A 26,393-nucleotide genomic window follows, 5' to 3' on the forward strand; every position below is an offset into this window, starting at 1 on the left:
TCATCTCTGGGGGCGGTTAGTTCTGGTGGTTAATTTTTCACAGAAGTATCTGTTACACTGAATTTAAAACTCAACATTTTATGTATGTATTTTTCCTCAAATTACCGCTGCTGCATTATACGTTCAAATTCTCAACTGAGACAAAACACCCCAGTTTGGTTTTTTTTTAAGAAGTATTTCTTTTACTTAAAACTGTTTGTTACCTAGGACGTAAATTATTTCTTTATCTCTTCATTGGTGCTTATTAAAGAGACTCCTGAGCAGTTTCCCAGCCCTTGGGAAAGCCGACGTGTTATTCCCTGCCGTGACTGAAGCAAGCTGCCGTGTGGTGCCCGCTGCAGCCTCGTGCCCTACATTTGGGGTTTGCGCGGGTGCGCTCGCATTGAGAGCTAGAACTGGAGCAAAACCGCCCTCATCGGCCGGATCCAAGAGCAGCATTGAAGGGGTGGGGGGGGATGGAGCGGCGTAACAGTCAAGGCCTTTGTTTTTTGTAAAATGGGTTTGTTTTTTTTTTAGTGTTTGTCAATAGCTTGCTCTTTGTATGGAGAGAGACTTCGACTTTCCCCAAACAAACATTTAGCTTTGGACTTAACACAGAGGTATTTGTTTTGTCAGTTTGTAAACACAGCACAGAATTTTGCGGTATTTTCAGACTCTCGCCACTGCTCAGTTAACTTGGTTTCAGCTGAAAGCAATGGTCTCCTGGGACAAGAGAAGCTAGGATCTGAGTGCTTTTAAAAATGTTTAGCTAAAGGGCTTGAAAATAAATGGATTAAGGGATAGTTAATATTTGAGTTTATTACCAGAATTTTTTTTTAATATAAATTTATCTAAAAGTTGATGTTGACAAGCTAGGTCAGTGTGCTGTTCTCTGGGCGCTGAGAGAGCTGTGGAGGCAACGAATCCTGCGTTGGGGGAGGAAGTACCTCAGAAAGTTGTTTTTCTGGCTGTGATTCTTCATCAAAAGCAATAAATTCAAGATTTGCTTCACCTGAAATAGAAGAGAAAAAAATCTCACGTTTGCTGTGATCTGGTTTCTTGTAATGTTTGCTGGTGCAGACAGATTTTTTTTAAATGCCACATGATCGTAGAACCATAGAATGGTTTGGGTTGGAAGGGACCTTAAAGATCATCCAGTTCCCACCCCCCTGCCCTGGGCAGGGACACCTCCCACCAGACCAGGTTGCCCAAAGCCCCGTCCAGCCTGGCCTTGAACCCCTCCAGGGATGGGGCAGCCACAGCTTCTCTGGGCAACCTGGGCCAGGGGCTCACCACCCTCACAGCCAAGAATTTCTTCCTGGTATCTCATCTAAATCTCCCCTCTTCCAGTATAAAACTGTTCCCCCTTGTCCTATCGCTCCACTCCCTGATAAAGAGTCCCTCCCCAGCTTTCCTCTAGGCCCCCTTTAAAGCCCCCCCTTTATGCTCTTACCAGAGTCTCTGAACACCTCTAAGTCTGGTCCTCAGGAACAAAGGCGCGACAGTCCTGCACTCCGATTACAGAACCAGGGGACGGTGCCCAGCAGCTCGAGCGGGATGTTCACTGCATTCCCCTCTGCACCGACCGCCTCACCTTGCTGCCCTTCACTGGAGCACCCGCCCTCCCTGCGCTGCTTCTCTTGCCGAACGTCCCAGCGGCAGCCCGCGCCTCTTCTCTGCCCCGGCCTTTAACAGCTCTGCGTAAGCCCAGGTTCAGATGTTCCTCCTGTAATTAACGCTTTGCCTCTCTTCTCGCTATTTTTCCCAATTCTGTGATGCTCCTTCCTTCCTATCCTCACCACCCCATTCCCTGGTTTGCCACATACACAACGCCCACCCTGTCACTGAGTATGTCTCGGTGATAACACCGAATATGTTACTTTTTAGTAAAGGGATGGCCAGTCCGGGATTCAGCTGGCGAGCCATTCACACGCGCCTTCCAGGTGCATCTGGAGGCTGAATCAGCATCGCCATCGGGGCTGCGCTTGGGCCGCTTCCTCCGCAGCCCCCGCGGCTCCCAGGGAGAGGGCACGAGGCAGCAGGAGCGCCGAGGGCGCCGGGTGTCACCGTGCGCCGGGGCCCAGCTGCGTGCCCCGCTCAGCGGCTCCTGGGGGGACTCCTGACGGGTCAGCGTCACCTCCCATCTATCAGCCACTCACTGAGGCCTCTCCTCCTCGGCTCTCCGGTGTATTCCATCGCCCAGCCAAATGAAGAGCTTGGTATGCAGCTCAGACCTGCCGTCTCAATATTTCCCTGCTGATGATTTAGTTACTGGATTTTATTTCTGCCAAACGATTAACGGCTTCGGGAATTGTTGCTATTTCATTTCACAAGATACAGGTTTAAATATTTGTCAGACTCAAGCTCTTTTATTCAGACTATACCATTTGAATAGGGAATATATTAATACTGCTGCGGCAGTTAAAATTCATAGTTCCATAATTATCCGTCTTGTTTTTGAAAAGTGCGTTCTGTGAAACTACTTTCTTAGTAAAAAATAATTTCTATCTATGTTTCTACTTTTTGCAATGATTACGTATGAGCAAGGGGGAGATTTCAAAGACTCAGAATATTTTCAATTAAAATTTTTTTAAATAAAAACTTTGTTCTATAGTGTGCATGTCAAGTGCTGCTATCCTATGCACAGAACATTGGAAATGATTAGAAACAAGAGGGTAAAATGACTTAATTCTCCTTCATTTTTCTTTTTCTTAGGCACAATAAATTCTTGCAGACCCTTTCCTTCCTTTCTTTCTTCCTCTCCTTGTCTCTCTGCCTCCCCTTCAGACCCTACGCCTTTATTCTGGCTTGATTGATACCTGAGCAAGTGAGAAGTGGCTCTAATGAACTGTTCCGCATTTAACAGTGCAGAGCCCAGCGTAAAAAGAAGATGCAGATCCTGCACCGCGGGCAGATGCATACAAGTGGCTGAGGCTGAATGTGCATCGTCAGCTTCGGGTTTTCTTGGGTTTTATTTAGCGCTTCCCCATGCAATTTGTAGCTTTCCAAACACATTTTGCTGGAAATGCAACTCACAAAAGCGGGTCCTGAAAAGAAGTTTTGTTAGCAATATATGTTTAGGGGCTTGAGGGAGGTGGGGTATTTGGCCTAAAATTCCGTTTTGGCAGCTTTTCGGCGTGTTACATGCATGGGTTTTGTTTTGTTCCTTTTGCGCTGTGGGCTTCAAGACTCCAACCAATTAATTCTGGAAAAAAGCTTAATGTAGGCTACTCCTCAAGAAGGGGTCTATTTTAACATTCAGTAAACAGATAATCCATTAGGACAACAATATACATTGTGGCAAGTGCTATCCTAGGTTTTTTTTGTCAGCGCTTATTTATAGTCTTTTGATTTCGCTTCCCTCCTGTGGTGCAGTTTCAATCATTCTCCCTCCAATCTTTGTTCCCGTATTCATTGCAAGCTGAAAACAAAGTAAGAAAGAAGCTCATACGTAGCGTTCTATTCTTGGCCAGTTCTTCCTCTATAGCAAGAAGGCGGTTGTATTTGGTCACCCTTTCTCCGCGGGAAAGACCTCCCAACTTGATAAACCTGGCACCCAGTCCAACGGCCTTAAACGAGAAAGTGCGTATTTTAAAACTACACAGTTTGGGAATTGGAGTCATTCTTAATTATTAAACATGGCATCCTACTTCTAATTTAACGCTCTCATCTTTCTACAGATAAAAACCCTCCTTTAAATAGAAATAAAGTCTCTTTGTGAAAGATCTGTTGGATGCAAACAATAATTTTCACGGGCGCATGAAATGAAATTTTATTTGCAAATGTAGCTTTAATACAAAAAGACTCAATATATAAGTGTTAAGAATTTTTGCCTGGAATATTATTACTACTCAGAAATGTTTTAAGTAACGCACATTTTCATATAAACTAATGCAACCACATAGATCATACACACTTTTGAATGTACTCCCTGCTTTGGCAAATTTCCTGTCTGTGCTCTTTAAACTCGAAGATTAACTCTCTGCGGGGAAAAAAAGCAACTCTCTAGAAAAAAAGCCCATTTTGTAAAATGTTGTTTTTGTCTCAAGCAGAAACAGGCTTTCTCCTTAAAAAATAGTTCACGTTAAAAGCAGTGCTCTGGCAATTCTGCAATTGAACAGCTTTCAATACTTACCAGATCCACAAGGCTGTCATCAGAAGATTCTCCATCTGGACTTCCTAATATGGTAATATGTCTTTGACCTATATATAACGGGAGTGTAAAACCTTCATTAGTGTATATTTTATATATTCGACACACAAATCGTTTGGCCTTTTCATTCTTTTTTTACCTTTGGGCTATCAAAGCTTGAATAAGAACAGGAGTAAAACCAATGAAGCCCGTCGCGTAGAGATGTAAACAATATGAGTTTGTTACATTATGTTTTATTTTCAGCATGGTTACGGGAGTATCTAACACCCTACCCGAAGTTCTGTCTCTAGCTGATCGTCTGGTAATGTATTCTATGGGCTAGCAGGCTGTTCTATTTATTTTAAACGTGTTCCTTACTACAGTAATGATTTTTCTTCACTATAAAAAAGAGCTTATCATCATGACTGAATGAAATCCTTAAGTTGCTATTTACTTGCTTTGATATAGTGATTCTGGGCTTTTTGAGAGAATAAGGAAGGAACTTAGATATATTAAATCTGCCCATCTATTCCTTGGGTAGAAAAATGAATAAAGAAAAATTGATTCAAAGAGAAATCTTACATTTGAAACTGCACAAGTACTATTACCTCAAACGCTCAATAATAGGTAGTCAATAATCTATGTGAACTGCAATTTTAAACATTTTGGATTCGTTTGTATTTCTTAATTATTAATGCTAGAATTAGCCAAAATTCATATTACTCAACTACATCTTTTTTTATTTTGTTTAGTTCTGATATCTAACTGTATGCCACTTAGCTGCGGTGTCAAAGGGCGCCCACATTCAAAACACCCACGATGTATTAATTTACCGCAGTTGAAGCTTTGAATGCTGTTTTAAGCTCCTGAGCAGAGATTTGCGAATCAAAACATGAGTTTCAGTTTCTTCTGACAAGTGCTTTCTAAATTACAAGTGACAATAATGAAATAAAAAGATGTGATATTTACAGGTGCAGCAACACTATTTATTGACTTGTAGGGTGTGAAAGTCAGGCTTTTCCCCCCTCTACTCACCGTCTACAAGTCCAGTAAGTTCTATGAGGTCTGATACCTTGGTTTGGTTAATGTATTTTAGGACAACACCGCTGCACATCGGTATGTTTATCTTTTGGTCACTTTTAAGTTTGGAAATACACGTGGCAGCATCTTCAGCAATCAGGTAACATTTGGAACCAAGAGCACAACATATGTTATTCCATTGCTGTCTGTCCTGCATAAGCAATCAAGTAAATAGCCGGAGTTAAATAAAACTAAACTGAATGAAAACCCTAATCGAGGAGGTAAAAATTAAAAAAAAAATTAAAAAAAAAAATCTGATTTAATCCTAAAGATACCCTTCATATAAACATATTATATTTTATATTGCATTTTAAATCTGTCTACCTAAGAAAAACATACCATCAGAATCCTGCTTGGATTTTATGATTTTGCTAGAAAACATAAATTATAATCTGGAATTAATCAAAGTTAGTTGCATACAAATATAGTTTAAAATATTTAAAATTAAATTGACTGTAGGAGTTTGCTATTTTAAGTTCCTTCCTGAAATTTATTTAATTTTAGTGGAATATAAAATAATTTTCTATTGTTTTATTCAGAGGACTCCTTCTTGTGCTAATATTTTAAGTGTCATAATATTTGTGTGAATATGAAATAAGGAAACAGGAGGCAGTCATAGAATCAATGGCACGGATCAAGACAGGATGATCAGAGCTGTAAGAGTGACCCATAGGGAACAGCAGAACACAACGCTCTCTTTCCAGCAAAGCTCCATTCTCCTTACGGTCTTTGTTTCTTGATTTTAATGCACTGTCCGCATGGTACTGAGATTTAAGGATATATAAATAATTCGAAAGAAGAAATTTATGAATTAATTTCTTTGCTTTCTTTGTGACCACGGAATACAAAGTTCTCACATTAAAAACATCACTTTTCTAGTTATTAGTTCTGCCAGTAATAATTCTTGGTCTGCAGATCAGACAGACTTTTGTACCTGTATAGTTGCAATCTGTATAAGGGTCCATTCCTATAAGGATTTCAAACCCACGTGTCAGTGGAAAATGAAGTTTTTGACACCTGAAGAAATGTTTAAACTTAAGCATCACAGTGGTCTGCTGCCTGGCAATGAATTGTTGAACCGGTACCAGAGCTAATCCTCAAGGATCTAATTATCTGTGGCAAAGATGTGGCATGAGCAAACTTTGTAGATTTGTGAGGGGGGAGGAGGAGGAGAGGCATTTCCTTTAACAGGATTCTACGTCAAACTGTACTTCACTATCTGTTGTAATTCTCCTGCAGATTTTCATATTGCAAATATGTTTCTTCACAAGAATTCTCAAGGAATTTTGCAGCCCTGGCAGGAGCGGGGAATACTCTGGTGGGTTTGAACATGGGCAATGCAGAGAGTCAGACTGAAACAGCGCAGGGAGGCAAGGGGAACTAGAGTGAGGAAACGGGAAACATAGATACTCAAAAAATGAACTTTTAAAGTTCCAGTTAAGAACAGAATCAGATGGATTTTGCAGTTCATCTGTTTTAGAATTATTGATTCAGGCACTGGGCAGATTCACAAAGACAACATCCCTTTGCTTCCCCTTTCAATCACTGTCTTCATGTTTTGTTCATGAAAACAAACCCCATGTATTTATTTTAAAGAAGGTAAAATGTGCAATTCAACAGCAAGAACAAATTTTTATTAAGCTGTGCAACTGCACAATCTAGGTCTGCAATTGTAGATTCTGCTATAATTCAGTTTTTATCTTTTTTTGCAATACATGGATACTTAATCTTATGTATAAATGCTAATATTTAAGGTTATGCAATCTGTTTCTTTCACTCAGCTATAACTTGATAACATGCTTAATAGTATTCTACTCGATTGTTGTAATCTATTGGCCACACTAAATTAACTCCTCTAACTTTGCTCACAGTGGTAAATACGTGGTATTTTACTACCACTTTAAAAATTCTGCCGAGCAATGCTGCCAGTGACAGGTTTGTTCTGGCTTTGGGTATAAATTTCAATCACAAAGAAGAGCAACAATAATTTTTTTTTGAGTGATTCTAAGCGATATACAAGGCATGTCCCAATTTCAGCTTCTCCCATATAATATAATACAGTATCATTTATATATCACTTGAATACTATAATTTGATTTTATAATTTGAATTATTTGTTTACATAAGAAGGAAAATGTAATAAAAATGACAGTGGTTTAGCAAGTACAATCAGACAAAAGAAAGCATTTTCTTGTAGTTCTTTAAAATATTTGTACTGACCATATTCTGTTCATGCCAGGATTATTTTCTGTGAGGAATTATGTCAAAAGTACAGAAAAATTTAGACTTATTGTCAACTACAGATATGCAAATAAATTGTTAAACACATTTTTATAGTGATATTTTTGTGCTTAAAGACTCCAAAACCAGAAGCTTCGTATTTTATATGTTTGGTAAAAATGTGAAAAGTTCAGTGATGTGCCACTTAACAGTATTATCCATTTTTCAAGGACTGCACTGTGGTATCTTACCTCTTTTCTTAAGGGATCTATTAATGCTATAATAAAAGGAAATTTATTAATCAGTTCCACATACATGTCAACCATTTCATCGGGACTTTTGAACATTCCAGTGAGTATTTCATATTTTCCTTTAACCTAAAAAGTAAAGTAAAAAGCATAAAAGGTAAGGAAGGTAACACTTTAAAAACCAGAGTACTAACATAAACGTACAGGTCTTGTGACACTAGTATCTCTATTACAGCAGTGGATTGTGTGTTCTTCATTAAGCACATATTCATTTGTCTACTTTACGTCTAAGTGGTCAGCACGTTGTTACCGAAAACTCTGCCTAAAGTAACAGTGGGTTCCAGTGGGCTCATGCCAAAGTCCCTGAAAGATGGCATTCCCAAAAGAAGGGGGATCTATTTCAGCATTTCGTAGGCAATGGCGCCAGTTTTACACTACTTTATCATAAAGTTAGTAATATTTCACATTTTTATTAAATGCATGAAAATATTGCATGAAAAATATCACTTTTCACTTCCAAAAAAAGTTAATTTTTTATCCTCGTTTTCATAAAGAAAATATTGCGAAGGCAACAGAGTGCACCCTCAGTGCTAAAAAACAAGATATTGCTTTTCCTTGTGTCTTTTCCCTTTCACAAAAAGCCTAGTTTAAAACTAGGCTTATCTTTATGGGAAGCACAAACTGCAGCGTACGAGGATCATTAAGAGCACACTGACAAACTGTGCCAGAATACACACTGCTTTAGTGACTTTAACAGTTCAATAGCAGAACATTACAGAATTACTGATAATTCAATGGTTAAGATTTTGCTCATTCTGGTATAGGAAACAGATACCATAAATTGTCAGGAAAACAACTGCTTTCACAAAAGATATTAATAATGGCAGGTTTGTCACTGTAGTACACCCAAATACACAAAAATCTCATTAGCTATTCAACAGAATAGGGAGTTTCTTTTTCTGCTTAGAGAAACCTTATTGGTCTTAGAACAAGTGGCAAGAGCTTTAAGAATTCAGCTGAAAATAAATAAACTTTGTCAAACAAAAATCTTGAAAATAAGAATCAAAGAATGAATGTTGATACAGAATGAGAAGAATGTTAGTGGGTATACGCACATACCATAGTAAAATACATAGAAAGGTCAAGGTAGTTTGAAGAGAACAACACATGTAGTGTATTAAAATAGAGAAATAAGCATCTAGTGGTGTGAAGGAATTACAAAAGTATACTTGTGTAAATAGTTTCTTCATCTTCATCCTTGAAAGCAAGGTGGATGGAAGATAATTATTTCATTTATACCTTGTGGTGAAATGAAAAAAAAATAAATCCACCAGGATGTGCCATTTAATAATTTAATTCAAAATTGTCTTGAGATGTAATGTGAAATGAAGGCAGTTAGTTAAATAGGGCATGGTAGTAGGTGTTTGCCCATTAAAAAAGTTTGCTATATTCGACACAGCCTGATCTGAAAAATCTTATCAAATAAATAAACAGAGAAAAGGAATAAACCTGGGCGATGCAGGCAGGCTTATACCATTTGAATGATTACAGTTAAATCATGAAAGTAACAGAGATTCCTGTAAGGCGGGACACAAGCTGCAATGGGGGTCTGCCTTGGACCAGTGAGCCTTATTCCGCGCAAGATGCACCAGCAGTACAGCTGGTACAGCTGCGGAGGAGGAATACACGCATCCTCACTGCTCCCACCGCAGCAAGCTACCAGAAGGAGGTCTGCATGTCTCGTCCCCTTGCACTCACAAGCCAATAACGTTATCTGCTACACTCGTAGGACTGATTCAACCATAATTTATAAATGCAGAGACAATTCTTCTGGTTTGCTTGATTGCTACCTTAAAAAATTTGAGTTAGAAGCTTCTAGGTGAGTTTGCAATGTAACAATAAATAGTGTTACCAAATAGCTACATTCCTTTTAAAAACCAACAAAACTGATATTGAAAATAACTTACATAATCCATTAATTCGTGAGCAGCACAATTTATTGCTAAGTACATGTCTGTTCCTAGCTCCAGACCTAGATTGTTGCAAGCTGTTTGCATTAGGAGTAGAGGTTGTTCTAGATTATCGCATCCTGTTATTAGGCAACCTAAGTGTGATATTCTTTTTAAGGCTCGTGGCTGAAAGTAAAACAAAAATAATCATTTTATTTGCACCCATGTATATACAAAATATTTGTATATATATTTTCACTGTCATTTCAGTCTGCTTTCAGTCATCAAAATATAAATCTGTTCTCAGAAATTGCATTAGCAACTTTAAGGACAACTATGAATGAGGGGTAACTAAGTGCTAAACGAGGTAACAGTCCTTGGAAATATGTCTAGTCATGTATTTCTCACTCGTATATGGCTAGTATTGGTTTACAAAAAGATTTTAAAGGCACTCTTAACCACCATGAGTTGTCATGGATGCTATGTAAAAGTTTCTGGTACTGTGGGCCATCCATTTGCCACAAAATCACTTTTAAACAGCTTTTACTCATTTATCTTCAACTACAACTTCGATATTGCCTCTATGGAGTGTTCAAGAAACACTAGAATCTTCCAAGACTTCTAGAAGGAACAGATTTCAGAGAGGGGAAATACCTCTAGCACTGCTGCATGAAGTTGTCTGCCTCAGGAACAGTGTTCCTGGACATAAGCCACAAGCAGAGTTGCATTGAGCAAATATTGCATGCGTCCTTCTGTTGTTGGGGTTTTTGTGGATTTTTCAAACACTGATTTTTAACTTTAAAGTCTGGGGATTTTGGATTATAAAGAATGACACTAAATTGTCCAGAAAGCAGCAGGATATAATCCTGGGTTAGACTGCAGAAGTCAACTGAAAGGCATCGGTTTTGACAAGAGTTAGAGAACTAACTACAGGGGACAGCACAGAGGCCTAGATACAGAGGATATATGAATGTTCCTTCATATAAAAAATTAGGAAGAAAACACAGGTAAAATTGTTATGAGATTATTTTGTAGCAAACTGTAAGGAAAACCAATCTATTCGATTTGCTGCTTTTGGAGCACTAGACAGCAGCTGCAGCAATGGACAGCAAGAAATGCTGCAGTCTTCCTGCATTTCACGTGAGATAGAGGTTAAGTCTGCATTTTCGTGTGGTTTTCAAGGCACCCATATGGTGTGCCTTCTTACGTTCTACTAAAAGCATTGTTTATCTTCATAAAAACATTCTTCTGTCTAGACTTTTCTTCTATAACCTAAACAAGTTCTTCTTCTTCACTGCCTACGTTGTCATTTTTCCTGCTTTTTTTTTTTCCCCAAAAAAGTTCACACTAACATGGTGCTTTTATCAGTTAAAAATTCAGTCTCATACTATCTCCTTTAGTTTTCTCCTATTGAAATAAATGGAATTTTTTCAGAGAATCTAATGCATTGTTTATTCCAATATGTTTTAAAGAATTATTTTAACTTGCAGCTGCAGTACATGTTATTATAAGAAAATTACCCACCAGGAAAACATTGGCCAGCTGCTTAATGATGATGAATTTTGTGTTAAGTTAAAAAAAAAAGGGAGAACTTTCATTCATCTTCTCTTTTGTATACTCTACAGTTCTCAGCTGATAATATTTTAATCATCTCAGACTGGAGAGCAAAACCGGCATGGCCTTTCCATCCCACTATTTGGAAAACTCATCTATAAACTACAGGTTTTGAAGTGATAAAAAAAGATCATTTGAGTCATATAAAATAATGTCCTGTGCACTATTGTGAGTGCTGCCCTTTCGCTACTGCTCTGTATCTGCCATTATCTATAACTTCAAACTGGAACTAGGAACTTAATACAGCACGATTAAGAGGGGAGTTATGCTCCCAGTTAGGAAACAGCACAATATGCAAGTCTTACAGGTAATAGTTTTATGGCCTACTTGATCAAAAGGGCATGCTCTCTGCTGGTGCTACAGGCCTGCAAAATGCTCATCTGGACAATTTACTACGATTTCTATATGAGAAAAGTGATCAGATTCCAGAATTTCCCCTTTCTGTTATTATTGCACAGGAAGAGAAGGTATAGTCAGAAGAACCCACATTATTATGTAAAATATGAGCATTTGGAATATTTAAAAGTCTTGCCTTGACCTTTCCAAAATGGTAATGTAGATTAATGTTTAATTTCTGAAGAACATTTTGGTTCCCTGCTGTCGTTAATACCTTGCTGAAGGCTTAAAATGAAAACCGCTTTTCTTACCGGAGCTTTCTTCCCTGTATTATGTGCTTTGCCTTTCTTACTGTCTGCTAGTCGAGGACTGGACTGCTGGAGTGAAAGAAGAAAGAAATCAATCCCATGGAAAAGTCAAAAAAAGACAGAGACACCTCAGAATAATAAAAAAAAAAGACTGAATTTTGGTCTAAAGAGATTGCAAATATTTAAGATAAGACAGGAAATAGCTTGTGTTTTGTCTTGAATAATATCAGCAACTAACCTGTTTTGTTTTGAGGTGGTAACTCATATCAAATGTTTATTTCTATGTGGGCAACAGCCCAACCATCATTTGTTTTTCAAAAGATTCCCACTGAGCCTATCAAAAATACAGGGGATCTCAGAAATGAGAATCTAGACTCTGTACTTGGAGACACCCAACAACCTCACTTTGCAAAAGCATGTGCACATACTGAGACTGATATACTGCTACGGTAATAGGACTTTGAATAATACATGTTGTGTGTGGAGAGACTTACCAAGATCAGAACCATATATTGTATATTCACTGTGATACCGTTCACTCCCAGTATACTTCTTCAGGTAAACAGAACGTCTTACTGTGCTTAGAACAATGCATTATTCTATCTTCGTTATTTTAATAGCACCAAATGGCCACTGTTTTATTCATCTGTCAGAGAAACACCTATTCTATCCCACAATACTAAGCCTGGTAAGAGGCTACATATTCCATGTTTAAGCTTAAAAAGACAATAGTAATAGAAAGACCAAATGAAGTACATCACATTATTATTACACGTTTTTATTGTACCACTTTGCCTGGAGATTCCAACAGTCTCGTCATTTCTTTCTGAATATCCAGAACTCTTTCTATGCCCTGAAATTAAACAACAGTAATCTTCAAAACAAAGATAAATTGTTTCATTTTAGCAGTTTAAATCAGAAGCGAGAGAGAACTCTTATTCTAAATGCAAATCTTAATACAATGCCTTTTTTAAAAAAACTATTATAGATTTCCTTAACACAATCCCCCCCACCCACAAAATGCAGTCAAATGTCCAATGGTAAAAGGTTAGTAGCAGTGGAATGAACAGGAATGTTTGATTATGCTGCTGAATGGGATGGCAATAAAAGCAGTCTCCCCCAAGAGGAGCCCTTCCCAAATCTAATAAGTAAGCAATATCTGGGTCTGCATAATATCTGAGAAGATGTAAATCACTGTTCACAATTGTGACACTAGCTAAGACTTCCTAACTGGAAACTCTGACAAAATTGAATGTATCTATCTACCTTTAGAACATTTCCGGGAAGCAGGGAAAAAATTGCTGTCTTCATTTTAAATACTGGGAATGGGGGAACACTCCAATTAAATGAATCCGTTGCTTTTAACACAAGATTCTTTTTCCTTTTCATCTGAGTTAGTAGGAGTTTAATGCTAACTTCCTAAATGACATTTCAGATTTTCTTAAACTGTGCCAGTAAAGGAATACTGAAGGGGGCAGAAGTCAGTCACAGCTGACAACACAGCAACACAGGAGGAACGGCTGCATTTTTCGCACTGCAGCAAAGAGCTTGCTACTCTCCCATGAGCACTAGGAGGCATTATGTCTTTGAAAGGTACAGAATTAGCAACCTTATTAAAAGCTCTTGGTGACAATTCTAAAAAGTTAAAGGAAAAGGAAAAAGAAAGAGAATCGAGCTCAGCTATTTGTTCAGGTCACCAGCATACAAAGTAGAAATCACAGCCCTAATGTAGGCATCTTGTGCAGATACATTCTTTAATGCAACACATGGCTAAACAAAAAGAGAGGGTTGATCCACTCTGCCTTATCCATCCTGCTTGCCCCTTGAATAGATTTTGTTCTGCTTTGTATTCCCTTCTATCTTCACAATTCCATTTTTAAAGCAATGTATTCCCAAAGATTTTATGCTTTCCTGTGAATTTGTTACTAGTTTTGTTATTGTGCATGCTCTATCAATCAACTGATACTATTTATAATCTACTGAAGTAAAATCACTTTCCAAACAACATTAAAATCTCTTATTGTTGTGTAACACAATTCCCCTACATCTTCTTCAATGCACTGATTTTTTCCTCTATACTAACACATACATTTTTAACTTGAAATCTTCACGTATCTTCTTTAAAATCTTCATCTATTTACTTATTTTAATGTTGCTTGTGGTACAACTCTGCACTAAGATTTGTTAAAACTTTGGCCTTGCAAGCAAACAAAAAATGAAAAATACAGTTTGTAAAGACTATATTGAAAAGATCTATATACTTATGTACATATATAGTTTATATGAAGTCTATAGAATAAATTTATAAAACTGAAAATGAAACAGTACCTGTTTGAGTGATAACTGAACTGGTGGTATAAGCATAACTTCTTTCATTAATTTCAGTTTTGCAGGTGGAATTTTTTCACAGTTCAACAGAGTAACCATTGGGAGTGGCAGAGTCATTTCTTTAGGTAAATCCTGTAATTGGGAGTACCATGTGAAAATAAAAATGTTAAAAATCAGAATAATTTCTTATATATTTTAATTACAGCACCGGGTTCAAAGGCTGCTACAGGGAATTGTCTTAAGGGTGTATTCTATGAACTATATTTAATACCACTGTCATGAGGGACTACTGGCTTCAGAATTCTAGAATAATTGTGGTAACTGGGCTAAAATAAACAAAATTACGAAAGTCACATGTACCTGACCATGTTTCAGCAGTGCAATATGTAAGTACAACGGGATACGGCTAACGGTGGCACCAGCCTTAGCTATAGCAAGTGACGTTGCCCCAATGGCCAAGCTGCCACAAAGCACCGATTCAACGGGTTCTGCAGGTGGGATCATTCTCTCTGCGGCTGACACCTTCCTTCCTACAAGACAGAGAGGAGTAGCTAAGTATTTTCTGGGTTTATAACATGTGCTTATGTAGCACAGCAATATGAGTCATTTCAGAATGTACTCAACGTATTACAAAAGAATCAGTTATTTTTTTAAACTTTTATCTTGTCAGTTGTTTTATATGAAATGACCTTACAAGTAAGCAAAGTATCTGTCCTCACTCTGGTGTCAAATGTATTTCAAATCCATTTCTTCGGATATCTTTCAGACACTGACATCTGTATTTTTATTTATCTATGTTTATATCCAGTAATGTTATATAATTGTCACGTTCATTTTATAAGCATGATTTCAACATTCCTTATCGTCCTCCTTATATACTCAGCCTTTGCATAAACAACTTGGAAGATTTTAAATATTCTTTTAAATATTTTAAAAGAATTAAAATTAATTAAAAATTCTTAAAAATTCTTTTAAATATTCCACGTGCAGAGGCTTGTTAAATTTTCAAGTAACTTACTTCTCTTTCAGATACAGTAGAGTAACTTTCGTCAAAATGCTCGAAACCCAGCCGTTCCCACTATCATATTTATTGCCCACAGTGCTGACATGAACACGTACAGTAAGCACCTATGTGAAACTGAAATAAGTAGCCTGATTCTCAAGAATCATATGCATTGGTTATCTTTTTGTAACTCTGACCAGCTCCTTTGGTTCCTAATTGGAGTGCCATACAAGTTTTGACTTCAACGAAATATAAATTCTACAGGACACAACTGACATTTTATGAGAAAATGTTCTTAATAGGACCTTAATGGGATCTGCAGATTGGATCATACATCATTTGCATAATATACACAGATTCTATACCTCTTACGTTGAGGATGAAGAGCTACACATGTAGACACTACTAATCAAGTACCGAGCAACTCTGGCAAACTGCAGTGTTTCGCAGAGATCCTTTCCACCACCCTACCTTGTGACCTGCAGAAATTACAACATAGATGCTACCTCTGAAAGCACCTGCTACTGGAAGTCACCATTGGTTAGTGGCCTCCTGTAACAACAAGTAGCTTTGTAATCGTTGGCTCCTAACAGTCAGCTATTGATTCTAACAATAACATTACAGTCAATGTCACAACCAAATATAAAGAAAACACAATGAGTGAAAACAAGTAATATATGTATCAGCAGAAGCTTGACTGGAAGTATAATATACAACACGACCATATCTGGATGGACCTGACAACTGCAGCTGTTACATTTCAGGTCAAAGGTGAATTTACTGTGCACGCATCTAACATATTAATTGGGAGGTTTTACTGACAGTATATGACAGTTGAAACAAAACTGATAGGAAATAATAATTTGCCAAAATTTTCTGCCCTTCCAATAAGTGAGAAACCTTTTTTTTTTTTTCTCTGAGGGCAATGCATATATGGAGGTAACATATTGTGCTTTCTTCTTTGGGTTTTTCTTTTTTTTTTGGTCATGTATATTTACCCTGATTCTCTACTCTCACACTGTTTTTTCCTTTAGTAGCATTGTTTGCTTACTTCTTTTTAATCTGTACTGCCCATCATTCCCATCTCATCCCCTTCCTTCTTTCTCTTTCGCTTTTCACCTTATTTCCTCCTTTTCTCAGTGTTAGCAAGAAACTTCCCTTCCTCCCTCTTTCCATTCTTTTCAATTTCTATCTTATTTCCATTTTCCTGTTCAGTTCTGTGATTCCCTTTTCTTTTCTTTCCTTATCATTTTCATTTTTATTCTTCATTTGCATCCTCCTCCATTCTTATTCCTCACTCAGAAGAGTAATAACCTCCTGTCTGATCCAACTGTAAAACAAAGGCAGAAACTCAGTTCAACCAATGCATGTGAATGATGAGAGAACTCTGTATTTTCCCCTCTCTCCTTTCTGCTGTGATCAGAAAGAAGATTTAGGAGACAGTAATCAAGCCCTTTGAACATGAGACAGTGTGTCACGTGTTTGGAAGTGTTCAGTGTCCACAGAATACTTCAGAAAGTATTTTAGCACCTTTACCAATGTCTGCATTGCAGAAAGTATTAAAATCAAATAAACTATAACCTGGTTTTGCTGCTTTTTTCCCCCCAGGTAGTGCTGTTGCTGATGGAGTACATGAAGTAAGGGCAAGAGTGACTTCTGCTGCTGCTTCTTCTTGCTTTTCAATTTCTTTTTTAAATTCTGCCTGTTTTGTAAAGTATTCACTGAAGGAAGAAGCATAAAGATTACTGGCTCAAAATATTGTCAGACATGTGACAAACAGACACAGGATGCAGGCTAAAGAACATACTAATAGGTGGATTAAGGGCGTCTATTTGACCTTCTACCATAGACTCATGGTGTGAGGCTGGAGAAGTCAATAAATGACATCATTTTTGGTAGTCATCTGCAACATTGATTAAACAAAAAGAACCACAAGCAAATATTATAAACTTTAACACATACTTTTCAAATCACACTGGTTTGAAAGTCATCTCTCTGCACACAATCTTAGCATGTAGGATGTATTTGCTTTGCATGGGTAGAAAAGGATCCTGTCATGACTTCATGAGATAGAACAGCTTGGGCTAGGTTGCTAACCCAATAGGTCATTTATACACTGGTTATTTAAGTAGCTGCAAGCTCAAAAGTGGCTGAATTTCAATTCCATGCATGAAGTGGAAACTGCATACAGGGGTCACAGTCACCCAACTCAAGCAAACCGAGTATGTAAGATATATAAAGTAGGGTAAACAATGCATTAAAATCTTATTTATGGGTTTTTTTCTTATTAAAAACAGACATATTTCTTTGAATGGGAAAATGTGGCCATTCTTTTTTACTTTACGATGCTCCCAAGAAGAAATAATTGTATGAAAAAATAAACATGCATGCTTACTAAAGGAATTATGTTTCCAAAGAAACTAATTGCACCAAGTAAGAAGCCTTTTGGAGTAGCCTGCTCAGAGAGAAGGCTCTGCCAGAACCTGAAAACTGTAGGTATATATGTTTTCTGTGGATTTGCTCAATGCAGAAGACACACACACACACATGGGCCTTTCGTACTACTTTTGTTGTGCAGTGCAACGAACAGAAGTGGAGTCACAGTCTGAAAAAAACATCCCTGCTGAATTAAACTGGCACTGAATGAGTTTCTTAAATGGAGCCTCTGACTCATGAACGTGTCCAGGCATTTTTTTCTTAGACTTAAGATACTTTTCTTACAGATTAGATATTTTTGTATCGCAGGTATGAAACCTTGTAAAGAACAGCAAGATTTTCATATCATAATTATGAAAAAAGCAGGAAATAATACAGTGCAACGTATCTGAGATAGACATCACATCCTAAAAGTACATAAAAAAGAATACTAGAAAACATTGAATATTCTATATGTTTTTCATTTCAACATAAATTAACGGTATATATTTCAAATGCACTAATTTGCATAATATGCAAGACCTACCCAAGCATCTCATCAACTTTACACTGGTCAGTGGGCTTCAAGTCTCTTAACATTGTGTTCAGTGAGTCACTGACCCATTCCACAGCAGTGTTAACAGAGTCATTTCTTTCTTTCTCATCAGCTTCATTTGTTTCAGGTAATGCATTTTCAGGTATTTGAGAATGAAAAGACATAACAGTGGAACAAATCCTCTGAAAAAAATGTAAAAAGACTTACAACACTATTTAATTTCTAACTTGCAAATGTCATTTGGAAGACTAATAAGTATATGTCCCTACCAGCTCATCAAGTACCTATCTCAAAATCTACTGTTTGCTCCACCTATTTATCTTTTTTCATCCAGCACCTTCTTCTTAGTCTCTTATACTTTGGTAATCACAGATGCTATTCAAATTTCTTGACCTAAATTGTAACTACTTAGGCAAAAACCTCCTGACAGATCTGCTTTACACGTGTATTTTGTTATCAGAATAGAATGGAGTTATTTTAAAGACCATACAGTCATTAGGACATCTTTTATTGCAGCTGTGGTAGTGTGTTGTACCACGATTCATCAGCATTCATGCTTAATGCCGTCCCTCACGATCAGTTACATTTTGTCTTACTTAGGTAATTGAATCTTATCTTTCTGTACTGCTGAAAGATAAATGATACTTGAGAAAATCCACTTAATGAAGACATAATTTACAAATATCACAGAGTTGCCTGCATTAATAGCATTAACTTTACATACTGTGAATATCTATGAAATTATATTTAATTCAAGAATGAAGTGAAACATAGTTTACCTGAGGGAAAGTATAAATAATTACTCCACAATAGCTAGAGATGCAAAGACAGCATCGTGAATATTTCAGGTTGGGGGAGAGATGGCAATGCATCATCAATTTTGCATTGCAGGTGGTAGACGGGTACATATGACTTAATGTCACCCACACCAGCCTATTAGCTCAGTGTAAAATAGTGCCTTCACCTATACTGTGTTTTTCACCTGTACTATATTTTTTCTGAAACACTGTCACAGAAATAGAAATATAACAATCTGAAAATAATAAAAAAAAGAAAAATGGAAAAGGAAAATGAACTTACAGGGCTAGATATAGGGTATAAGGAAAAGCTACACGATCATTAAGACAGACAGAAATTTAATATGTAAAGATGCACTGTCACATCCCACTCATAAAATAAAGATGAGTATTGTCTAACTGATGGAAAATAAAGTTTTTATAGTTGCTGCCACTGTCTAACTGTTCATGACAGTTTTTTTTCTAAGTTACAACACTCAAGTGTTGAGTTCCAGAGATTCATATCCTTTCATTAAAGATGGAAAATAAAATGTTCCTTAGGATGTAAGTAGAATAGTACCACTCCCTGATACTGTCTTATTAAAACAAATAAAACAAGAAGCAGCAGCTCATACCTTCTCATAGTTTTTAACTGTACAGTATATTTCTACTTCTAATGTTGGCTGACCAACTCCATCAAGAACTTTTCTTCCAACTAATTTGCATATTACTGGAGCTTTTGAGAATTTAGAAAAGTAGTTAGCCTTAAATGAAAGAGAAAGAACTTCATTAAAAGTCAATTTCTATGCAAAGAGGCTTTTAATTTCCATTAAATATATTTCAACCAAATCCACCATTGAGCAAATCCATTTATACGTTTCAGTATTCAAAATACTTCTGTCACACTGCACATTTACTTCTATATTATCTGCTTACGAATGAGATTTCAGGGAACGGATCCAACTCATATCTAAGCATGGTTAGATGAAGATGTGTTTTATTTGGCAAAGTTAGTGATGAGTATCAAAGTCTTCTTAACCCTCCTAGAAAATAGGCATTTGTCCAAAGCTTACTTGGCTTTACACTGAATAACAAAAATAGTCATCGTGCTCATTTCTATTAGAATTCACATAGCCTCCACCTCCCCTGTGCAGTGATGTGCTTTAAATAATGATTTTGTCTGTGGATAAGATCTTGAAAAAATACATGTCTCTTCTCTCTCATAAGAAGAGATGAAACATCCTGGACAAGAAAAATTCTTAGAAATCCATACAGAATTCTGCTAAATCCTACTGCTATATTAAAATTCCTGTAGTAATCTTCCATGTATTTATCTATTAACAAGTAGTTATCAAGCTTTAAAATAATATTTTTTTCCCTAATAAAAATACTTGAAACAATCTTTAACCAAAATCCTCCTGCTCAGAAGCTCTCATGTGAAATGCTATGCATAAAATTTTATATGGGCTGTAGTCAGGGAAAAATTATAAGTATTTTCAGAACATACTTCTTGCTTATAGAAAGTATTTAATGTCTCAGACATCTAATAATGTTTCAAGTTTGCTTCACCAAATACATATGTACAGGGTCTCATGTGTCTCAACACTCAACCGATGCAATATTAAAGATCTTCATAGCAGAAGATTTAATCTGGAAGGAAGAGAAGCTTGTCAGCCAGCTCCTCAATAACAATGATAACTACTCCTTTTGTGGTCTCCTCTCTTAGAGAATGTACTTGATGTAAAGTTTTTTATCACAATGACCAAACTCTCCTCATTACAAGTGGTTTTTTGGATGGACAGAACTGAGCTCACAAGGCTGGCACAATTTTAAGCAGCTGCAGGTATTCCACACCTAGTAAAAGGACACAAGACAACTGATGTAGCTAGGGGTCACTAATCCATGGGAAATACTGGATTTTAGGTTAGCAAGCTTTGAGCCCTGCGAGAAAGGGGAAAACCTAAACTTCTAGCAGGCAGAGTTCTCTTACTTCTTCCAACACGGTCTTTAATGGGCGTGTTAAACTGTCATCCTCCAACTATGAGATTATATTTGGGGCTCTGTCCGTATTTAATAAACAGCAACGTTGGTTGCTTTAAAAAAAGGATTAAGTTGCTACCTGAGGTTTACTGCATACTTCCTTACTAGTTTCATTCTTTAGTCTGGTATCAGAGACAGTCAGCAAACCGTGACTTACCAACTGGGAAAACTAAGAAACACTTCTAGCTACATAGAAGGGGAACACGCCAAATGCCAAACACCAAGCAAGGCTAGAACAGGCATTACCAGTTCTTGTCCCTTCCACTGGTCGTGGCAAAAAACTTGGAGATCAGACATGGTGAAAGATGTAATGAAACGTTTCAGCCGCTTTTACATCAAAGAACATATTAGATTATTCTTTTTCTAAGTGTTGCTCGCTGTTGTAGAGTTGGCAATTCCAGTACCACCGCTAATAGAGTTTTCATTAGGACTACTGCCTACAATACTTTTCCAACTGTGAACAGATAAAATCAGTCTGATTCTTGACACTTCCACTGAGGCCCATTTGCTTTTCAGGAACAGCTGCAGTGTGACTAGCAGCACCCACTCTCTTGTTGCCACTGGCCTGAGACACCACTGTGCTGAGCAGCAGATTTATTAGGGATGTCCATCTGTGCCCTCACAAGCCAACATTGTTCTTGTGTTGGGACAAGCAACCAACACTGGATGAAAAGCCCCACTGCTGCAGAAATGTATTTGTCCCAGCATCAAAGTGCCACTGGTTACAAACACAAAACCACCGCAGACCCCGCCCGAGTCAGCAGGAAATTATTTAAGCTTAATTGTAATCACGGTGATGTCCAGTTCCCCCCATCAACCTGTTGGTTTATCAACCTCCTGGGCCAGATACCACCCCCCACCACCACCACCTTCTCTGAGGGCAAGCAAGGAGCCCGGGGCCTGCGCCCGGTATCTGGGAGGGGGCTCCGGGAAGGGCCGGTACGGCGGGCACGTACGGGCGCCTCGGGGAGCGCCACACGGGGCCGGGAAGGCCCCTGTTCGCCGAGGTAAGCCCCATCCGGCCCCGCTCGTCCCGCCGGGCCCGCCGCGGCGGGGACTCCTCTCAGGAGGAGCCGGGGCGAGCGGCTGCGCGCTGCTTTCCCTCCCCGCGCTACCAGCTCCCCGTAGAGATCGGCGGGGCGCAGGGGGAAGAGGGCGTTGAGCGCTTCCTCCATCCTCTGCGGCACTCGGTGGTCTCGGTAATACTCCGCCGCCTCCTGCCGCGGCCCCTGGAGCTGCCGCCACCGCCGCTCCCGCCGCCCGCCGGGCTCCATGTCGCGGCTGTGGCGGCCGCAGGCCGGCCCGGCTGCTAGGCGACGGCCGCCCCTGTTCTCGCGAGAGCCGCGCGCCCGGTCCCGCTGGGCGGGAGAGGGAGCGGCGTCCCCTCGGGGGGCCCGTGTCCCCTCAGAGCGCCGCCGGGCCCCTCGGTAAACGGCGCTTTGCCCCCTCGGAGCCGTTAATGAACGTCCCGGCCCTGCTGCGCCGCTGTGCCGGGCGGGTTGGGGAGGCGGGGGGTGGTGGGGTTTGGTGTCTTAATGCCGTGCAGTGTTGGCGCTTCCCTCGGAGGTTGGTTCTGGTGTTCCCAGTCAGAATGCCTCCAGCAGGTACTCTTTAGTTTTAAAAGTCTCTGAACAACAAAATTGTGTTAAGATTATCGTCCTGAAAGAGAGACAGATTACGGTTTGTGAAATGTCTAGTGAGGATAACGCTGCAAAGTGCCCCAGTAACTCTACTTCTGCGTTTAAAAGCCCTTTACTTTCAATGAAAAGGAACGTTTCACAACCTAAATGATCATTTTTAGTCTGCAATTTCCTACAGAAACTTTCACTTTGTTACACTGTTCATTGGTAATTTTGTTGAAGTAACTGAAAATGGAGATACTTAAAAAGCTGTTAGCTGCACACTTCCTCAGCTCTAAAATCAATATGTGTAGACCTTTGCTCATTGTGTGTTCACTTCTCTGGGTTGGGTGATAATGAAGAAAAATCCCCACTGAATCATTTTCTTTTCCTTTCACATCCTTCAGAAATAGTATGGTACCTCTCCAGAGAGTTAAACACTTTTTTTTTTTTTTTTAAGCTCTTTCCTTGGAAGAAGTTTCTAACCTGACGCTGCCCATTCCGTGAGGAGAGAGGGTAGTGAATCCCTCGTTAGACTTTCCTCGTTCAGAGCGCGGACGGTGGGATGGGTGGAGTTGTCCCAGATCTGTGTCTCATGCCCGTGCTTGGCCCAGAAAGCTCTGGTTTCATTAAACATCCCTGGAAGAACAGGCTTTTAGGGGTATTGGTGCTGGTGTGGTGCTCTGAGAGCATCATCGCATGCCAGATAGTACAACCTGATGCAAGAACTGTACCTTCTGATACGTTTCAAGTGCCTCTAGATCAGTTTCCCATCTTCTGCCTTTTAAAGGGCTCTGAATAAACTGCATTGTGGAGAAACAGCTTCATGTATTGCTCTACGGGTATTGATCAAACGTCTGGGTAAAGAAACTTGTCAGCTTTGCCTGTAGGAAAGCAATGAACTGAAGCAGATTGATACTCAGTTTATTAAATAACTTTGTACTTTTTTTTTTTTTAATAAACCACTTGAAATACTAGTAAGGATTCCCCTCAAGTATTTATCATTTTTGGTTCATGATCAAGTGAACATTACATGAATTATCTGTATGGCCATGTAATTTCCATTAACAGTAACAGTAATTGTAAGCATGTAGAAAGAGGATGGCTTATCCTATGATCCTACCTATTATGAAGCAGTTAACTGATTAAGGTTAGGATACTGCAAGCCACTTCGTACCATCGGTGAACTCTCTGCAACCCCATTATCTTCATTAGGCTTGTGTGGGTGTAATTAATTGGTGTTTAGTTAACAGTTGTGTTGAATGAAAAGAATTTAGTTCTATTTCTCTTAGTTTTATTGGCCCCATGGTGCTAACAGGCTAAAGTGTAATTAAAAACTCTCTAATCAAAGTATATGTAGCAAGCCTCAAGGAACAAACCCAGTGAGGAAGAGCCTGTGATTGGTGTGACTCTGGCCTTTGAGAAATGAGCGGGTACGAATGATACTCTATAGTAGTTCTTTTTTTTGTTTTTAAACAATGAAATGCTTCACTTAACAATAACATGTGCATTTAAAATTTAAAAAACCAGCTATATAAGCTTGCAATCATACTTTCCTAGGGGTGTCCAGTAACACAAAGAACAGTATTTTGATGTCTTCCCAACAGATTTTATCACAAAATCTTTTAGCTCATATAGTATTTTGGGTGGACAGGGAAATGGGTCGTGTTTTTCTTTTGAGAACAACTGTACATTATTTTTTTTGTCGCCTCTTGCCTTTACTATACCTGTTGTGCCAGGAAATAAATCATGATCAGCTATTCCTCATTTATGATACTGTATTGTGTGCATTCCTTTTTTTGCAAGATGTTTTGTATCTCCCTTGAGTATTTGTATGTGGTGCTAATCTGGGGCACTCTAAACCCAAGTATAATACAGCATGCTTAAGTGTTGCATAAAGGATTTGCTTTTTGCTGTTCTAAAATGTTGCTTTAAAGACGTAAACTTGCCCCTTAAATCAATTAAGATCATGGTCTCACTGCCATCTGTGCTCTTGTAGGATTTCACAGAAGAGTAATGTGTGCTCATTCCACTGACGGGGTCTTCTTTGAAGTCAAGTCTGAGTACATAAAAACTGCATGACATTTCCAATAAAATCAGGATAGCCTTTTTAGCTCAGCGGTACAAATACTCTTGTACAAGTATGTTACTGGTTTTCAGGAATTTTAATTTCTTAAATAAAAAGGTTTTTAAATTTTTTTCTTTTTACACCTAAAATCTTTCTGTAATGTTTCTTTTAATTCTTAATATTATGTATTCTGTATATATCCTTTATAAAGGATAAACTCCAGTAACAAAGCTAAATATGACTTTACGTACAAGAGTAAACAAAAGCTTTGCTCCTAGGACGTGGCTGAACATAATATTTAGATTGTTCTTTGAGTCTAGATAAAAAAACTTCCAAGAACTTGAGTAATCTATATACTGGATACTTGGAAATTTCTAATAAGTATTTAGGTCTTTATTTAGTTCTTTTTTTTTTTTTTTTTCCCCCCTCTAGCATTATTATTTTAATTTCCAGAGTACTCATATAAGAGTTCATTTGCCTTGAGTAATCATTCTCCGCTCCAATGGTTACTTCAAGTTGAGTGGGTTTTAGTACTAATTTATTTCTAAAGTTTGAGGATTCTTCCTGTGGGTCTGTTCAGCTCCTGCTGTGCAAGGGTGAGCCTAGCCTTCTCCAAAGAAGCCTGCTAAACCACAGTGTGGGAGTTGATAGGCTTTGATTTATCATTCTAGCTCTAAATGTGATTTGAAACACACAGTATTTAAAAACAAGTTTTTGAGCTGATTTGTGAGTTTACAGAAGATTGTCCTCAAATTTCTGTGATATAACCAGTTTTTATAGTGTGTAGATTATTCTAATGTAATGCACAGGTTATTGATGAATGCTAGGTTTAGTATCTGATATCAAGAAATTACTACATGATTTCTTTGTGTGTGCGTTTTGAAGTAAGTGTTAAGAGTTCTAAGGCATTATTGAAGTCTACCTAGTTGAGGGACCTTGACATGATGGATTATAACGATTTTTGTCAGTATATTGTCAATATCATACTCTGAAATGTTAATACACTTAGAAATATATACAGAGTCTGAGTGTTGTCAGGATTTGTGAAATTCATAGTAAATATTTTCTATGACATGAAAACGAAATTGTGTGCTCATACATCAGTTACTGCCTATCAGGTATTGATATCATTTCAAAGATAGTGTAGCAATGTGGCCATAATACATCAGCAATTTATACAAACCAGAAATCAAACTCAGAGATGAACAGAGAGTTAGAAAAGCAGGAACACGTACTTAAGTTTTCTAGTTCTGAGGCTGGGTGATAACTGCTAAAGAAAAACTTACATAAATCAGCAGAATTTATTCTTGTTCATTATCTCTTTTTATGGTCACAGTGGTTTTCTTGATGTTCTAGTTTGAACTTGCAGTTCAAACAGCAGACAGAAAAAGACCTGTTTGTTGAAATGAGATACCTTTCTGAAAAGAATGATTTGATATCTTTTTAAAGGTTCTGAGCACTAAAGCACCTTTTTTTTTTTTTTGGTAAAAAAGAATTTTGCCGATGTTTTTTAATCTAATTTAGTTTTTTTTAGCTCCACTCTTCAGGCTCTGCGTCTTCCTTTTTCCTTTTATATTGGATTAGAAGCCCCCTAAATTTGATCAACTATTTTAGAAGCAGTACTTGCAGTTACAAATACAGGAACTTTAGGGGTGGTTGGAAGCAATCTGTAGGTTATCTGTTACTGGTTAGCAGATCAAAGACTTACATGACTGAGAAGCG

The 26,393-nt window shown here is 38.2% G+C and overlaps 1 protein-coding gene across 2 annotated transcripts; it reads right to left on the reverse strand.

The window, feature by feature from the left end:
- Positions 1–13: 13 nt before the first annotated feature.
- Positions 14–22,267, reverse strand: ENO4 (enolase 4). Of its 2 annotated transcripts, XM_063338039.1 has the most exons (14): positions 22,100–22,267; positions 19,580–19,708; positions 18,160–18,350; positions 16,779–16,918; positions 14,555–14,724; positions 14,195–14,326; positions 12,654–12,719; positions 11,870–11,935; positions 9,627–9,794; positions 7,663–7,788; positions 5,147–5,342; positions 4,115–4,182; positions 3,431–3,548; positions 14–991 (listed from the first exon to the last, which is right to left on the reverse strand). In XM_063338039.1, exons 1-14 carry the CDS (start codon positions 22,256–22,258, stop codon positions 852–854), a joined length of 1,869 nt encoding a protein of 622 aa, XP_063194109.1. In that variant the 5' UTR covers positions 22,259–22,267; the 3' UTR covers positions 14–851. The 2 variants fall into 2 exon arrangements, with proteins under 2 accessions (XP_063194109.1, XP_063194110.1); XM_063338040.1 differs by lacking the exon at positions 9,627–9,794.
- Between the last annotated feature and the right edge of the window lie 4,126 nt (positions 22,268–26,393).

This window comes from Chroicocephalus ridibundus, chromosome 6 (assembly GCF_963924245.1).
Source record: "Chroicocephalus ridibundus chromosome 6, bChrRid1.1, whole genome shotgun sequence".
NCBI classification, from domain to species: Eukaryota; Metazoa; Chordata; class Aves; order Charadriiformes; family Laridae; genus Chroicocephalus; species Chroicocephalus ridibundus.

Excerpts from the sequence above, each read along its gene's own strand:
- ENO4 (XM_063338039.1), bottom strand. The coding sequence starts at position 22,258 with ATGGAGCCCGGCGGGCGGCGGGAGCGGCGGTGGCGGCAGCTCCAGGGG. Across the intron at positions 9,795-11,869 it reads ATACAGGGAAGAAAGCTCCG|CCACGAGCCTTAAAAAGAAT; the intron begins GTAAGAAAAGCG and ends TTTTACTTTCAG. Across the intron at positions 7,789-9,626 it reads CTCACGAATTAATGGATTAT|GTTAAAGGAAAATATGAAAT; the intron begins GTAAGTTATTTT and ends TTTACTTTTTAG.